Raw genomic sequence first — 17685 nt, 5'->3', positions numbered from 1 at the left:
ATCATTTGCATGTATTCTAATTACAACATAAATACATTTGAGTACAAAGTTATTACTCTTTAAAATCTATTGTCAATAAATACAATCATATTGAACAAGTTAAAAAGCTTGCAAAGACATTTAAGATAAGCAATAAAACAACGTATGCCTTAACATTTGTTTTATGTTGGCCCTAGAATGAGAAAATTATTAAAACACAAGAATTTACCATTAACATAAAATATCTAGCAGCTATTAGAGATGGAAAAATGAAGAAAGAAAGAAACTCCTTGTGTAATTAACTAGAAAATGAGATAAACAGTATTCAAATGAAATTTGAACAATCCTACGGGGACATTTATGGCAGCTGTTTGAAATACAGCTTTTTCACTTCTAACAGATTTGGACAAATAAGTTTATTAATTAGATGAAACAGGTTAAAAATAATTTAAAGCTATTAAAGAGGTATTAAAAACAGTGGTGGGATTATTTACAAGTGTGACAAAAAATGAGCAATGGAAGAGAGTTTTATTTGTCATAACAGTCCCCAAAATACTCCTGGAATGAAAGCCACTGCTCTTCCCCAGCTGGCTACTGCTCTGCATTTGTACATACTTTCCACCAACTTCTTACTCCCTTAATTCTTCTTCCTTTGGAAAATGTTCTTGCTTGCAAGCCACATCCACTAGCAAATGTAGATCTAGGGAGAACACAAATGGCAATCCAATATTTATTCTGTAGTTTGGTAATGTACCCCTGTCTGTCTTAACTAATAGAGTTCCAAAACCATATTTGCCAGCTAGAGTTCCCAAGCAGCTGTGGCAGAACAGTGTTTCAGTGAAAAATTAGGCATTTTCTTTCTTGCTACATTGAACAGATACAAATTGGTAGTGGAAGTAATGCACAGATAGCCACTTACAAATCCACAGCTGCAGATAACTATATTGTGTGGTTTCTTTCTATTATGTATATAGGTGAATAGTTAATTATAGTTAAAGAATATAGGATAGGTATATAACATCAAGATACAAGGGAATACAGCAACTGTTAAAGAACACATCTGCATTGGCTTTAACATGTTATCTGTAACACCAAATAAAGGTAGTGAGATGAAATTACACTGTTGTTTATGTCAAGCAGACACCCTTCTCAGAAAGGCAGCAGATAAACGTAACAGACTGAACTTGCAGATGTTATAGTGTTACACTATTATTAATATTTTTATTTAGTTCACATGTATTTAAGTCAGTCCAAGAAGATAAAGAAATCACAGCATACTATGTATTTCAAGAAGAGACACCTGATTAACATAATCAGAATGAGGAAAGTGCTGCCACAATTTTTACTCTCCTGAAACAGGATTTCAAAAGCCAAAGAATTCATGTGTCCAAAGAGAAATGTAATTCCTGGACCAAATAAAGTGCAATCAAGGAAGAAATTATTAAATAACAAGGATCCATTCCTAACCATCATGATGCCAAAATGATTAGACAGACGTTGTGATGTCATGAAATAAGAAAGCTCTACTCTTTAATATTGTATCACAACAGTGATAGAATTTGTACGGTGTTGTCACAATATTTTGTAAACTGCACTCCCACCTTAAAGATGCCTATTGTCCAAGTACCAAAATTTCCTCAGCAAAACAGAAAACTCTCAGAGAGGCAATTACTGTGGTGATTAGAAAAGAAGTGAATGAAAATCACCAGGAATAAAACTTATGATATGGAAGGTAAAGGTGGGGCTTCCTACCAAAGATCTTGATTTTAAAACATTCCAAAAATACTTCACACCCGCCCTAAACCATAAGCACTGCAATTACAACCAAGACATATCATTGCAGAAAAGATGATTTGGCATAACACTTCAAACTTAGTGATAAGAGTTTTTAACATTTAAACAACCTATTTCAGGAGTTATTAGGTTTTCTTTTTGCTAGAGATATGGTATGTATGGCTGTGAAGTTCCATTCTGTCCTGCAAATATTGCACTGAGCTGACCTAAATGATGCCCTAAATCATTTTCAGCTCTTTGACTCTATTTTGATTTTAAGATCAAGAGATCAGATAAAGATCAACAGATTGTACATTTTATTTTCCCTTCAATCTAATGCTCAAATTAAATCATAAATCATAAGTCTTCTAAACATAGGCGGGACTAACCGAGCAGAAAAACACACACACACACACACAGTCACATACATACCCCTGCACATCTCTTCATTCACAGAATCCCATGAAGGTTATTCAATGTTTATTATGAGGGATGATCAATAGTGCATTAGTAATCAGACTTATTAACATGTCCCATACTAATACAGGTAATCCTCAGCTTACAATAGTTCATTTAGTGACTATTCAAAGTTACAATAGTGCTGAAAAAGGGACATGACTATTTTTCACACTTATAACATTGCAGCATCCCAGTAGTCACATGATCAAAATTCAAATGCTTGGCAACTGCTTCATATTTATAACAGTCATAACAGTCCCATGTGATCCCCTTTAGCAACCTTTTGACAAGCAAAGTCAGTGGGGAAACCAGATTCACTTAACAACCATGTTACTAAATTAGCAACTGCAGTTGTTCACTTAACAATTGTGGAAAGAAAGGTTGTAAAATGGGGCAAAATTCACTTAACAAATGTTTCACTTAGCAACATAAATTTTGGGCTCAGTTCTGGTGGTAAATCGAGGACTACCTGTATTTCAATCGTTGTACAAAAGATCAGTGTAATTCACGTTAACTGTCCTTCATGCTGGTGTCTGAGAAATTAGCAGAAACAAAATTGCTCTAAAAATTGAGGGAAAACTGCCTTGAGTATTTCAATATAAATAAATTTATATGAGAAGATACCGAAAGCCTACCATTCTTACCAGGGGATTTGCCCTTCTGTGAACTGCTCCTTCTTTCTCTGCATTTGGTTTGGATGGATGAAACTGAATCTTTGGTGCATTTGTTGAGAGGACCCACCTCTGAAACGAGGAAACCAATTTGTTCTGAGGATGCAACAGTCTCTGATGTATTTGACTCACACTTTATATTAGGATCCTCCTTATAAAGAAGTAAAACACACAAATAAGTAATATATTTATTTCAAAAAATTCAGAAAATGGCACAAATCCTTGAAGCCCTTTCTCCACAATATAATATTTATGTCATTACTATTCCAGGATGGTCTATGTTGTTTCCCACACATGATGCCATAACAAAGACTTAAGAAGGAAACGCTGGAAGCTTATCATCCAAGATTTCTTTTAAAAGGCTACATGTGCAAAAGCTTATTTAGAACCACCAACAAAATGTATGGGCTATTGTGGAAAAGAAGATTATCTTTCAAAGAATGATTAAATTTTACCCTTAAAATTATCCCCAGCATCTTAATTACCCAGTGTCATCCAAATAGGACTCATCACAGCAATAATGGTAAAAATATTTCAGAAACAATTATTTTCAGAACAGTTATTTGGAAGAAATATTTCAAACACAATTATTTTCAGATATTCTCTGTCATTATTTAATGCCTTGAGGCATGACTTAGTTAAGCCTAACCCTAATCCTACTTGCCCCATAAAGTATTAAATTTATAATCTTGAATTAACTAATTTGAGGGGTTTTCCAAGAACTGAACCCTTACAATTGGCAAGGAGTTACTGAGTATAGTTTAGAATGTTTTCTGAACCAAATTAAACCATAGTTTAATGCAACTTGTATACCCAGCCAGGACTGGTTGGTCTAAGGCAGTCAAGTAAAACTTTCATGGTTGAGGATTTGAGTTTAGACTTCCTTAGTTTTAATTTGACCTATGATCATGACAATAATGTTAATATTATGACTGCAATCATGCAATAAACTTAAGCTGCTTTTTAAATTAGGCCATTTTCTGAGTTTACACAATTCAGTCAACAATAACTAATGAAACTGGCTGGGTTCATACAACATGCTGAGTGACAAAAAAGCTAAGCAAAGTTAATATTAACCAAATATTAACCTTAGAAAGTTATGTAAACACAGCTGCTAGTTTTTAACTGACCTGTCAAGTATGTTATATGAACACAGGTGAATTTGCTTTAACAAAACTTTAATAGTGAATATTATATTCAGTTGTGTTAATTATGTACATTTGTATTTTATACAATTATGTACAATATTTGTATTTTTTAATTTTGAAAATCAATGATTTGATAATGCCATGAAATATATTATTTTAATTCTAATTTAAATATTTGCTTACTCCTGAAGAACATGGAGAAGAGATTATCAGACCAGAATATATCATAGTTGTTACACTGTTCCCTACCTGTGGCTGACTGAATGGAAGCTCCTCTTGAACAAATATCATGGGAGACACAGCAGAAGACTGGTTCAGTTGTTCTTTGACTTTTGCTGATGTTTGTGGTGTGACTGTAGGCTGTTGCACTATTTGAGCTGTGGTATTCTCCACAGGTTCTGTGGTATGAATAGCATAGATAAACTCTGGAGATTGTGGCAAGGAGCATGCTATAGCTTGTTCAGACTCTACAACAAAGGATGTGATATCTGAGCCTACAGGGGTTAGAGGTTCTAAGTGGCTGGTTTGACCTGAAGAAGCTGTATCACTATTCCCTGAATTAACTATTAATTGTTGGTTTCGATTTGACTGTGAAGTTGGACATTGGTTCTCCACTGGTTCTACTTTTACCATTTCCAGCTTTGGGGATGAATGCATTTCATCAACAATCTGGAAGACCGCTTCTAGATTGACTTCTGTCTTCTTGTTTTCATCAGAGGTGTTGCAGGACCAATTAGAAGGCAAGAATTCAACTGGATATGAAGATTGCATTGGTGGATTCTAGTGAGACACAGACATTTATTTGTGCATTTTAGCACTGCTGAGTAAAAGAAGACTATATAACCCAATAATACATCTGTCTTTAGCATATGCTGTCTATAATACAGTTACTTTTGAAAAAAAAATACAAATACTCCAAAGTCTTCATTAACAAATTTGAATTCTGGTGTCCTCTAATAGAAAAGGCTATAAGTAAATAAGCAACTAAATATTATTTGAATTTAATATAACAATATTGCTGCAGAAGTTGAATTTGAACTGGGCTTTCTGACATAATTCTTCAGAAATCTTGGGGGAAAGTCTTGTGTGACTTTATTTATATTACTTCAGAGTCAAAGCACTTAATATAGCACATTTAAATATAGATATTTATGATTTTGGGAACTCTTCCTTAAAAAGAAAATACTTAACAGAATTTTGAAAGATTATATATCATTCTACAATGAATGTTTGTTTTTTGTAAACAAGAAATTTCTAATTATTGAAATAATTTACCATGAACAAAAAATTTACGTGTTCAGTCACAGATATAATAAACTTGTGACCAAGGGGAAATCGATTTGATATTTCTTAAATTTACTTTTTAATCTTAATGCCATATACCTAACTACTACAAAAACAAAGTGAATTTTCAAAACTTCACTATGTTATGACATGCCATCAAGGTCAGGATTCAGAAAAGCATACAATATATTGCATTGGACATGCCTTGGATAGGTCACTGGAACTTAGCCAATTCATTCACCTGAAAATAGCTGCAGTGTGTATAGATAGAAGCTGTAGGACTACCACAACCACTTAAGGGATCCATGTGGGTAGGTGGAGAACAACACTGTAATACAGCTAGAAAAAAAAGAAGAAAAATTAAAAGGCAGAAATGATATTCCCAGTTAATTAAAAGGGTTTTCTGAATTGCATATTATAGTTCTCCCAACTGTAATCTAGCAGTGGATTATGGCATAGTATAGGATCAGCAGAGATGGGCTACAGACCCATATAAGAAGCAGAAATTATCTGAGGACTAATCCCTTCCCCTAAGTAAATGATGTATATGTTTTAAACACATTGTTTGAAAATGTTCTTTAAGTATAATAGGAAAACTGAAAATAATTCAACGTTGGGTAAAATATACTAATACATCCCCTCCCCCAAATCAACAGCATGCCTTGAGTCCCAGGGAATGTGTTGATATAGAGCAGCCCAAGCACAAGAAACGTGAAAAAAGACTCTTTAGGGAAATTCTTTATTAATCCAAAATCTGGGAGTACTGTATTTTTTGGAGTATAAGACACTCTGGACTATAAGACGCACATTAGTTTTTAGGGAAGAAAAAGGGAAAAAAATCTGCCTCTGCCTACCAGCATCCATCAGTATTCATCTGGCTAACATTCTTGCAGCAAACAGCCTGGTCAGCTTCAGCATGTTATCACAGTCTCATTCAGCATGAGCAGCTGATTGGCGGTTGGATCAGCCTCCCGGAATACCGCCAATCAGCTGTTCCAGGCTGTGGGGATCGCCACAGCCCATTGCTGCCCCCGTGCATCATGTTTTCTGCCTCCGCATATTCCAGCAATCCCCACCACCTGGAACCAGCCGAAAATGTGATGAACAGAGGCCAAAAATGGATTGTGCGGAGGCCAAAAATGTTACGCGTGGAAGCAGCGATCAGCGGTGATGTGCTGTGGTGATCCCCGCAGCCTGGAAGGGGTCTAAAACAGATTGTGCGGAGGCTGAAAACGCCATGCAGAGGCCAAAAACGGCCAAAGGGTGGAGGCTGCTGGGTGGGCAGGACTTCAGCAACATTTGCTGTATAAGGAATTGTGCTTTCTAGATCATCCTAAAAGCCTAGTCTTAAAGCCTAGGTCTGTGATAAAATTTAGACCCCAGTAAACCTAAAATTTAAACCTGGATTGGTTACTTAGCCTGGTTAGACCAAAACACTTGGGTCTTCAAATAGGCAAATGCAGAAGAATGCATAACAAAGATTATTCTATTTCTCCCACCACTGGGTTGTTAATGTGTTTCACATAAAGCAATTTTTGAGTCCATGAAAACAGAAGTATGTGCATTTTTTCTCAATTACTAAGCCCAATTTATATAGAAAGTCAGCTAGTTATCCACTCAATGATAATTTATTTAGTAAATTTTTAAAGGCAGAGCATCACCAAAGAGTATTTTGGAATTTATGAAGGCAAATACAGGTAGCCCTCAACTTATAACCATTCATTTAGTGACCATTCAAAGTTACAATAGCACTGAAAAAAGTGATTATAACTGCTTTTCACACTTATTATCCATGGTTATGTTATCAAACTTCAAATGCTTGGCAACTGGTTCATATTTATGATAGTTGCAGTGTCCCAGGGTCATGTGATCACCTTTTATGACCCTCTGACAAGCAAAGTCAATGGGGAAGCCCAATTCACTTAACAATCGGGTTACTAAACAACGGTTCACTTAACAACTATGGCAAGGAAGGTCATATAATGTAGCAAAACTCACTTAATTGTTTTGCTTAGCAATGGAAATTTTGGATTCATATGGTCATAAGTCAAGAACTACCTATATTGCATAAGGGAAAGAAAGGATTAGGATTTAGTGATAATATTCAAACTCACTGGATATTGTACAAAAACTAATTTATAGAACCAGTTAAGAACAACTTTTAAAATAAGTTTCAAATGTAAATGATCAGATTGTCATTCAGAAAAATGATTGTGTTGAATAAGTCTTCTCTATTGTTTGACTTTGAACACTTTCCCCTCACAAGGTTATAATCCTACTGCTCAGAAGTCATTTTTAACCAAGTATCTGCTTATGACCTCAGTAGAAGAGCACAGCTTTGACAGCACTGATGTTTAAAATAGAACAGTCTGTCTGAACATTTTGTTTGCTTGTGTTAAGGCAAAACCCCAGGGCTGCTTTAACTAATATGAACAGCAAAAGCTAATATGACAGAGCCATAAGTCCCTGCTAAAACTTCAGTGGGTGCAATGTAAACATTAAATAAATGTATTCCTTTGTATGATGACATATGCTAGAAAAACTGCACAGTTTACGGATCTGCAGCAGGTTTCCAGGATATTTGAAGTTTAAAAAATAGACGTATTGTAAGTACTTCATTAGTCCATGATCAAAGTGTATGATGTGGACTCTGAATACATATGAAATAGCTTTTAGACTTACCAGAAAGTCAAATCAAAACACTGCCGTTTCCTGACATTATTGAAAACAATTGAGTATAGATGTTTGGGGTAGGTCACATCAAATATCAAGTATTTAAGAAGTAGCTGTGTGATTCCATAGTAAATACAATTCTAAAGTATAAACTTAAGTGCAGATTAAACTATAAATTCCAGCCTAGGTTCTTTTTTCTTACATTTCCAGCTAAAAGAATTGTGGGGAGCTGCCATCAGTATTTTAGATGATAGCTTTTGGCTGGATTATTACATTGCTTTGAGACAAATGATTACTACTGCAGAGATAAAAAAAACTATAAATTCATATATTGTTGGACTATTACTGCTTTCTTCTATTAGCTGCAGGTGGCACAGCCAGTGGTCACAAAAAATAGCTGTAACACAATATGTGGCAAGACATAGAAGCCCCAAATATTCCCTACGGCTCTTTTTGTCTAAACAACAAGCAAATTTGCTGTGGTATTTCTATATTACCAGGGATACCTTATCACAATTCCTACAATGAGATAATCTACATACTATACATTATTACAAATTTGCATCTGTATTTTTATATATCAGATATTTTAATAGTTTTGTGGTTGGATGGGAGCCTTGTTGGAGGTTGTTGCTACTGTTAAACACTAGACTTGTAAATTTTTTAAAGCATAAAGTTTTAAACTTTTGATGAAATAAACTAATATTGGAACAGGTTACCTGTTGGATAGTAAGCTTGGGAGTATGGTGCTGAAGCTGCATAACTGGTATATTTCTGGGAAGATGGGGCCATTGTCTGAGGCCCTTGTTGAATATGCACAGATGTAGAGCTGGGCTGCAGAGTATAAGTTACTTCTGTTGGGAACCTCTGCAACACAGGAAATGGAACACCTTTGTCTGAAAAAGCTGATGTCTCCACCTGACCTGGGAGCATTCCAAGGGAGTTCTGCCATGTTCTGGGAGGAAAAGGAGTCCGATCGGAACCTTTCAGTGGAAAAGCATTTTGGTTGTGAGATGATGGTGACAGGTAGGAATAAGGAGATAAACTGTCTCGCCGAAAAGATCGATGAACCTGTTCTAAAGTCAATGGAGCTGAAGATGGAGAGGAAAATGAGAAATTTGATATATTATCAAACATATGTCAGAAATCTCTAATAGTGTATAATCACTGCTAAGCATATTTGCCTAGATTAGTTTTAATCAAATGATATAGCAAACAGTACTCAAAGAAGTAACTTCCTAGTTAGAATTGGAAAACTCTTAATTTGCATCAATTGACATATGTATATGATTCTGGATAGGATTTAAGTGAGTATTAGCCCTGCTTTGGATATCAAATCATTCCTAGGATATTACCATAGGATTAGGAAGAGTCTAGAGTAATAACATAATCTGGACTGATATAGTGATTTGTCACCACCCCTTGATTTCTATTTTTAATTTGATACTAGGAGTATCCATTTCAGAATCAAATACGATAAGAGCCCTTTTTAATAATATAACAGTAGTAATACTATGCTTATAATATGATTTAAATAATAATTTAAATATATTTAAATTAAAAACTACTAATTGAACATCTAAAAATAATCTGGGGTAAATATATATATACCTAAAAAGTGTTCATCTGGGCCAAGGGAATATTAGAGCGTCAGACTATTTCACAAAATGAAGACTTTTTCTCTGTTTGCTAGTTGCCATCTCTGAAAATGAGTTATGGCAAGTAGACAAAGGCCTCAATAATCATCTACAAGTAAATTATGAAAGTGTTCTTCATGTTCAAGTTGTGAAGAATGTGAGATAATAACCAGCAGCCTAAATTAAATTAGAAACGAGCCAGAAATCAGTCCAGTTTTCTGTGCTATTAAGTGTATTCTAAAAATGTGTCAGGTGCAGGCTCCACAGATTTAAAAACAATATTTTTTACAATTTCTGAGCTTCTGTACCTTTTGGGATACATTCATATCAGGTTTTTTAAAAATAATATTTATTTTTGTCACTGACTGTTGTGTGCTGCTCATATAGTGGCCTTTTGTGAGATAGATGGCTATATAAATTTTATAAATAAATAATGCAGTAGTCTAATTTATAGACATATTACTGTGGGTTAGTTCATACAGCTATTCTTAACAATCACACCTCTATCAAATGACACGTACCTTAGGAATACTCTACTTGTATGTTACAGCAATACATTCTATATGAAGCTATCTTTGAAAAGTGCTGAGAAACAACAATTGACACAGAATAGACTCAGGCAATTAAGGAATTGTCACCTATTGGAAGTATGTGATACTCTTATTTTAAAAAATGCATCGGCTTCTCATTTATTCTGGACCAAATATAGGGAACTAGTAATATCCTTTAAAACATTTTGGACCAGAATATCCTGAAGACTACTTTCTGCTGTTTAACAGCCTGAGGAAATTTTCAGCAGAAGTCCTGGTCCTAATATGCTCGTAGTAGTAGTCTTATCTGGAAAGAGAGCTTTTTCAGCAGCAATATTTTTCCTCCCAAATGAGATTTGTCATATTGGTTTAGACTTACATTGGATAGTTCAAATATTCTAAGAGTTACTATTCTCTCGTTGCTTTAACTTGCTAGGTGCTGTTCAGTTAAATTATTTAAAGGATTACCTATAAAGTTGTACCTGTTTACCTGTTATATACCTATTTTTTGCTGTTTTATCAAATCCTCATTTTATTATTTTACAATTATAAGAAGTATTTTGTCAATAGCAATAGCAGTAGCATTCAGACTTATATACCACCCCATAATGCTTTACTGCACTTTCTGAGCGGTTTACAGCGTCAGCCGATTGCCCCCACAATCTGGGTCTTCATTTTACTGAAACTGGTACACGTGTATTTGTTACTTTTTGTGATATATGTGGGATTTTCTTACATGGGTATATTTGTGTAGCAATATTACCTTACGTGAAACAATCCTAATAATGGATGCAATGAAAAATGAAAATTTATAGTTCTTATAAGCTTATAATGGCCATTTATGAAATACTTCTTCCAGCTGTTTGAGAGATTTCTACCTTTTCTACTCTTCTACTGGGTCTAAATGAAAAATAATATACCCTATTAAAAATGGGGAGAATATTATAGTGCTCCAGTGCTCTCCCTCCTGTTCTTTTTGTTTCAATTGTATTCACCTGCTAGTAATCACCAATTGATCTTGATGAATAATTTAATCTATTTTCATCCTGGTCCTATGATTGACAAATATTATTTAATGTTTCTATGTCAAAGCAAAAGGAGGCACATTGGCTCAGCGGTTAAAGATGCTGAGTTTGTCAGTGACAGCTCAGGTTTGAGACCCGACTACCATATGGTGGGCTGAGCTCTTGTTTCTTGCTTCAGCTCCTGCCCATCTAGCAGTTTGAAAGCTTGCAAATGCAAGTAGATGAATAGTTATTACTTTAGTGGGAAGGTAACAGCATTCCATGTGCCTTAGCATTTAACCATGTTTTCTGATAATGCTGGCTCCCTCAGCTAAGAAACGGATGAGCACCGCCCCCTAGAGTTGGACATGATTGAATGGGGAAACCTTTACCTTTACAGCCATAGCAACTAGTAAATTTGGAACACATTTATCAGTGATATGCTCCTGTTTCTTCATATATTACTGGCAACTTGAAAAAAGAGCTGCATTAACTAACAGAATGGGGATAGTATAAAATGCATACAGCACCTATTATTTGAAACAAATACTGAAAAACGTCAAAAAATGAATCACTGTATATCATGTGACCAGGGGGATGTTGCAACGGTTATAAGTGTGAAAAATGGTCAAGTCACTATTTTCAGTGCTGTTGTAACTTCAAATGGTCACTAAACAAACTGTTGTAATTTGAGGACTACCTGTATGCATGGCAGAGTAAAAGACTTTAACCACCAGACTTCAACATAGTAGTGAATGGATTCTGCATTGACATTGGATAACCAAAGATTTGAACCAGGGCCCTTGGGTGATTCATATTGCTTGTTAGTGATTACATGGCTTTATTCACGTAATACTTAACTTTGTTACAGAAAATTCATTTTCTGATTCATATAATACATTGAACAATTGACTAATCAGTGTGGCTTTGAATAACATTCTAGGCCACATAAAAGCTAGCAGAAATTAGTAGCAATCAAGCTTAATATATTGTGTAAACATAACCACTAGAACTTTAATTGATCTGGTTAAATGTGTTTTGTGAACAAAGCCAGTGAGTTATAAGTTTATTTCTATGAGATACTGAAGAGCCAATCATATTTGACTGGATGAATTTTGACTATGTGTTTTGTACCTTAATATGCAAACCCAGAATGCTAGGTTGAGCAAATAGCGGTCCAGCTGGGGTAAAAATGATATACAAATACAGGTAGTCCTTGACTTGCAACCACAATTGAGCCTAGAATTTATGTTGCTAAGTGAGAAGTTTATTGACTTTTGCCCCATTTTACGACATTTCTTGCTACATATCTTAAGTAAATTAGTAACGGTTGTTAAGTGAAATCTGGATTTCCCATTGACTTTGCTTGTCAGAAGGTCTCAAAGGATGATCATATGACCCCTGGACACTGCAACCGTCATAAATATGAACCAGTTGTCAACCATCCAAATGTAAATCATGTGAGCATGGGGATGCTCCAACAGTCATAAGTGTGAAAAACAATCCTAAGTCATTGTATAACTTTGAAAGGACCCTAAACAAACTGTTGTAAGTTGAGGACTACTTGTACAGCTGTAAGGACATAGAGAAAACTCACTATTCTTAAAACTAAAGGCAGTAACTCTTGTTTGTTTAAACAAACATTTAGATGCTCAGGATGAAATGGGAGAGCTTCTGAACATGCTTTCTCATTGAACTGGGCTGAACTCTGGCAGACTGGTTCCTCAGGGTGCACTCTGCAAGTGCGCAGTACCCTGTGCCCAACACTGAACCTTTATTGTTATTTCGATATTGTTGTTATTGTTAGTAACTTTCTCATTGCACAAGGGAGGAGGTGCTGTTCGTGGACGCCCTCCTCTCTCACCGGGCTTATTGTCGTTCTTGGCAGCTACGGCCCCTGCATGTGCCGCCGGGGGATTGTGATGGTGCTGATGTTGCTGGCTGAGAAGGGCCTCCCCACCGTGAAGGGAGGTGCTGAGGAGGCGCTGGAAGCGGTTGGGTGGCCGGCTGGTGACTTCCAGGCCTGCGGCCAGCTTGGCCTTGTTCGCGCTAGTCAGGCGTTTGAGGTGCACCAACAGATCGGGCCGGTCGCGGCGAAAGTGCGGGCTGTGAAAATGGTGCAAGGGGCCGCCGGGGGCCGAGGCAGCGGCTGAGGCGCCTGTGGTGGATCCGCCACCAGACGAAGAGCCCCCGCTGCCTCCCGGCGGGCCTAGCACCACTTTGCGGAAGCCGTACAAATTGAGCTGCCGGATGAAACTAGTGAAATTGGTTGTCTTGAACAGCTCCGGCGAGGAGGACGTGGACGACGACGACGGAGACACTGAAGAGCCGCCGGCGGAGGTGGGGCCGGCGCCATCGCCCCCGGGACCGCCTCCCACCGCCACGGCCATTCCGCTGCCGCCCGCGCCCAGGAGCTCGGCTTCGAACAAGGGCTGGTCGATGAGGAGTCCCTCGCCCCGGGCGTCCCAGCGGATAGAGCGGAAGCGCGGGCTGTTGACCAGGCGCCACAGTTTGGCGGGGAAGTTGTTGGGGTTAATGGGCGCGGCCGAGAGTAGTGGGTCCTCCATCGAGGTGGCTCGGTCTGCGGGGAGCCGCCAGGCTTTCGAGACCGCCTCGCGCCCGTTCGCCTTCTCTCCCTGCCTCCCCCCCTCAGTCCAACGGACGGTGGAAGGCCCGCGTGAGGCCGATCGGCTTTTTTCCAACGGACGCCGCCGTCAATCATCGCCGCCGTCGAGGCAGAGCGGGCTGACCGGGCTGTTTGGCGGCGCGCGCTCCGGCCACCTCCTCCCGCCAAAAGACTTGGGCGAAGAGGCTACACCGGGCGGCTGCCTGGTTTCTGCCTTTCGCTTGAAGGCTGAGGAAATAGTTAAAATCACACCACCCCTCTTGCTGAAACAAATGGTCCACACAACACAACCAGGCCTGATAGTTGCATTTTTTGGTCTTCTCTAGGCAGTGGTCTTGGGAGAGCAAAAGGTTCTCTTGCCCAGTGCTATCCACACTTGGTTTTGATATCCACCCATTTGCCTTTGATAAGAAGAATAACTTTAAGAAAGATGTAAATGATAATAATATATAATTATATTATAATAATGATGATGATGATGATGTACATTTGCAGAAGACAGAACCTTTGCTATCATCAGGCTGGTTCTCATTCAGTATTCTTAGAATGATAGAGAAGGGGCCATTGAAGTTCCCTGCAGGAATCCACATTGAAGCATCCCAACAGATGGCTGCCAGACATCCAGAGCACAGGAGCTCATAGTTCTTGGTACAGGTGGTCCTTGACTTACAATCATTTGTTTTAGTGACCGAAGTTACAGTGGCCAGGAAAAAGTGGCAACTGATTCTTGCACGTATTATACAACTGTTGCAGTATCTCCGGAGTCATGTGTTCAAAATTTGGACATTTGACAACTTGGCACGTATTTGCAACATCCTGGGTTATGTGATCACCCTTTTGAGACCTTCCCAGCCGGCTTCCAAAAATCAATGTCGGTGAGGGAGCCTGGATTTGCTTAATGACTGAATGGTTTACAGTTCATGCCAGATACTTTAAATAAATAATTATCCCAATACAGTAGTTAAGTTTAGGAGCTGTAGTGTTGCAGTGGTTAGAATGCAGTGTTGCAGATTAACCCTGGCCCAGTGCCAGAAGTTTGATCGTGATCTACTCAAGGTTGAGTCAGCCTTCTATCCTTCGGAGGTCAGTTAAACCCAGGTTATACTGACACTAAACCACTTAGAGAGTGCTGTAAAACACTGAAGCAGTATATAAGTCTAGATGCTATTGCTGTTGCTGAGTTTAAGATAAACATTAGGCTATATAAATATTCTAATTGGCACTCCTGAACCATAGCCAAGATCCATAGGTATTCTTTTCTCACTTTCCCTTCTCAAAGGCTGTCTGGAAATGCCAGGTCTTAACAATCTTCCAAAATACTAACAGAAATGAAGAGAAAAATCACTCCAGGCTTCCTGTCACCTTAATATGACTTCTCTGTTGGTTCTTACCAAAGTGGCAGATTCTATTTGGAGCAAATCCTGCTAACAAAGTCTGAAGCCACATAGGACTTTATAGGTAATAGCCACCTTAAATTGCTCCAAGAAGCTAATTGTCATCAGTGTAATTCCTGTGATAATAATGCTAATTATTAATCCAAGCTTGACCATTACTATATGGGCTGTCTCATTTAAATTAGCTTTAGTTTCTAAATGGTCAGCAGGGATAGTCCCATGTGAAACAAAATACAGTAGTCTAGTTGTGACATACAGAAGCCGTATATCTTTTTATACAAAAAGATTGCACATATATTTTAACAAATAGAAAAGAAATGAAGAAGCCTGTCCTATAATTTTAAGAGCTTAAAAATACAATATTTTTTGTCACTGCTTAAAATGTCACAGGATTTGCTGAAAATATGAACAAGCTGCCTCAAAGTATTGGAGATCATCATTTTAACTCTTGCAACCAAAAGGTGAGATAGAAGAGAACATAGGACTGCTCTAAATGGATAAAAAGTGGTTCTAGTCATTTGCATAATTACAGAATTTTAAAAAGTTACAGTAATCCTTTGTGAGAGTGGCAGATAGAACATTCAGTTATGGGGCTGAAAAGCAGTAGGAGCTTCAAAGTCAATTCAAAATAATGATTTTTTTAAAAAAATCAACAATTATGTTTTCTCTGGGTGGGCATGCTACAGAAACCATCCATCCATTATAGAAAAGGGCCTATCCCATGGAAAACAGTAATCTGAGAACTGGGAGATATTGAAACAATCCTCAGGACTGATGCAGTTCACATCTGATGCTTGTACTGTCCCAATGGCTGGAGCTGATAGCTTTTGTGTGCAATGACTGTGTTATAAAATTTATAGACTTGATCTGAATTTAATAGCATGGCATGTAAGCAGTGGCCTGAGAAAAACAAACCCTAAGGAATGTAGCTTTAGACACTGCAAAGACCAATTAACTCTGTTTGAAATAGAGACCAGAATGGAGACAAGTACTAGGTGAAAAATGCACATCAAGTGGCTAGAGATAGGGATTTGGATGAAGAGTATTCTGTGTACATACAACATCTAGATTGTGATCCACTCTCCTCCAGATTCTTCATGTTACTTGCTGGTGTTTTGTGAATCTGTAAAGTTTTATCGGTGTGTGCTGAGGCAAAATCTATATTGTAATTAATAAAGCTAGAGTTTAACAAAGGATTGTATGTGGTCTCATCCATTAGTGTGAATTATTTGCCTGATTACAATCTTGTGGGGAAGGTTGGCATCTCCTTGATAGGTATGGTATGTATATTCCTGGTATAAACTCCTGATTATTGACCAAGGTGATGCTGCAGGACCCCAAACTGATCGGTCCTCTGCTCCTGGTGACCGACCCAGATTGGTTCCTACAACTTGGGACACATGCGTTCACCAATGCTATGTTCCAGTGGATGTTCATATCCAATCATTTCTTAATCATGGAAAATTGCTACTGAGAACTTAGGTGTGGTAATGGATGATGGAAGACTGAACCAGAAGTGGATTTCCAGTAATTTTTCCCCGTTATCAGTGATTGCCTAAAGAGCATATACTCTTAACTATGAAGGAAAGTAAAAGTTGTTGTTAGTGGCACTCACACTACTGGCATTTTTAGCAAAACCCTGTAATTTTAAGATGTTCTTCCCAATTCTGCAAACCATTTCAATGGATTTTTGAAGTATGCCTACCAGAGCAAGCAGGATTAATTCCTATAATTCCTAATTCAAATTATATAATTCATATAATTCAATTCATATAATTCAAATTAGGAATTATATTTGTAATACTGTAGTGTATGTGTATGTAGTGTATGAAGATGGTCACTTTACATAAAGGTAGAAAATACCTATGTGATGCTTACACATACCTCATTCTTTCTTAGATGGATTCTCCCATTCTTCTTAAGCTACCTTCTCATCTGCATTCCGAGTTGCAACTTGTATTTTTGTGTGGCCTGACATAATTCTTAAATATATGTATGCATTCCAATCATATAGTACAGACTATTCATTTTCTTTAAAAAAAATAATAATCTCAAGACACTTCCCCAAATTTCCTGTGTCATAGGATTATTGCTGATTATTCCAGAAAGCAGAACATTCCAATAAGGATCATATAAGTATCAAGAACTTTCAATGGTATGAACTGCTTACCAAAGGCAGATTGCTTTAGGTGATGAACTCGTTAAATATTTGTAGTGACTATAAGTGATGTTACTGAGGCTTCCTGGACTCTGCTCAATGATCATGTAGCCAGGAAGACTTTTGGATATCTTTTCTGGTGTGCCTATTGCACCTTTTCCAGATTAAGAGTTACTTTAGTCACTCATTTCATGGCTCAACTAATGCAATGTAATGTGTATGAGGTTGCCCTTGAAGCTTCACTGATCCAGAATGGAAAGTGATAGGCAGGTCTCGATATGTTCATGTAGCGCCTCTTCTTCATGATTGCCACTGGTTGCCTGTTTGCTTCTGATATGATTCAGAGTGT

The 17685-nt window shown here is 37.5% G+C and overlaps 1 protein-coding gene across 1 annotated transcript; it reads right to left on the bottom strand.

The window, feature by feature from the left end:
• Positions 1 to 608: 608 nt before the first annotated feature.
• HSF5 (heat shock transcription factor 5) lies at positions 609 to 14237 on the bottom strand. The gene is made up of 6 exons (XM_032217122.1): positions 13008 to 14237; positions 8707 to 9078; positions 5556 to 5653; positions 4280 to 4810; positions 2856 to 3033; positions 609 to 679 (listed from the first exon to the last, which is right to left on the bottom strand). The coding sequence occupies exons 1-6, from the start codon at positions 13723 to 13725 to the stop codon at positions 609 to 611; spliced, it is 1968 nt and encodes a 655-aa protein (XP_032073013.1). The 5' UTR covers positions 13726 to 14237.
• Positions 14238 to 17685: the final 3448 nt, after the last annotated feature.

This window comes from Thamnophis elegans, chromosome 4, assembly GCF_009769535.1.
Source record: "Thamnophis elegans isolate rThaEle1 chromosome 4, rThaEle1.pri, whole genome shotgun sequence".
Lineage (NCBI taxonomy): Eukaryota > Metazoa > Chordata > Lepidosauria > Squamata > Colubridae > Thamnophis > Thamnophis elegans.
Note: the sequence above shows the minus strand (reverse complement) of the source record. Positions and strands in the feature narration are given on the sequence as shown.

Excerpts from the sequence above, each read along its gene's own strand:
- HSF5 (XM_032217122.1), bottom strand. The coding sequence starts at position 13,725 with ATGGAGGACCCACTACTCTCGGCCGCGCCCATTAACCCCAACAACTTC. Across the intron at positions 9,079-13,007 it reads GCCCGGTGAGAGAGGAGGGC|CTCCATTGACTTTAGAACAG; the intron begins GTCCACGAACAG and ends CTCCATCTTCAG. Across the intron at positions 680-2,855 it reads ACAGAAGGGCAAATCCCCTG|ATCTACATTTGCTAGTGGAT; the intron begins GTAAGAATGGTA and ends TGTTCTCCCTAG.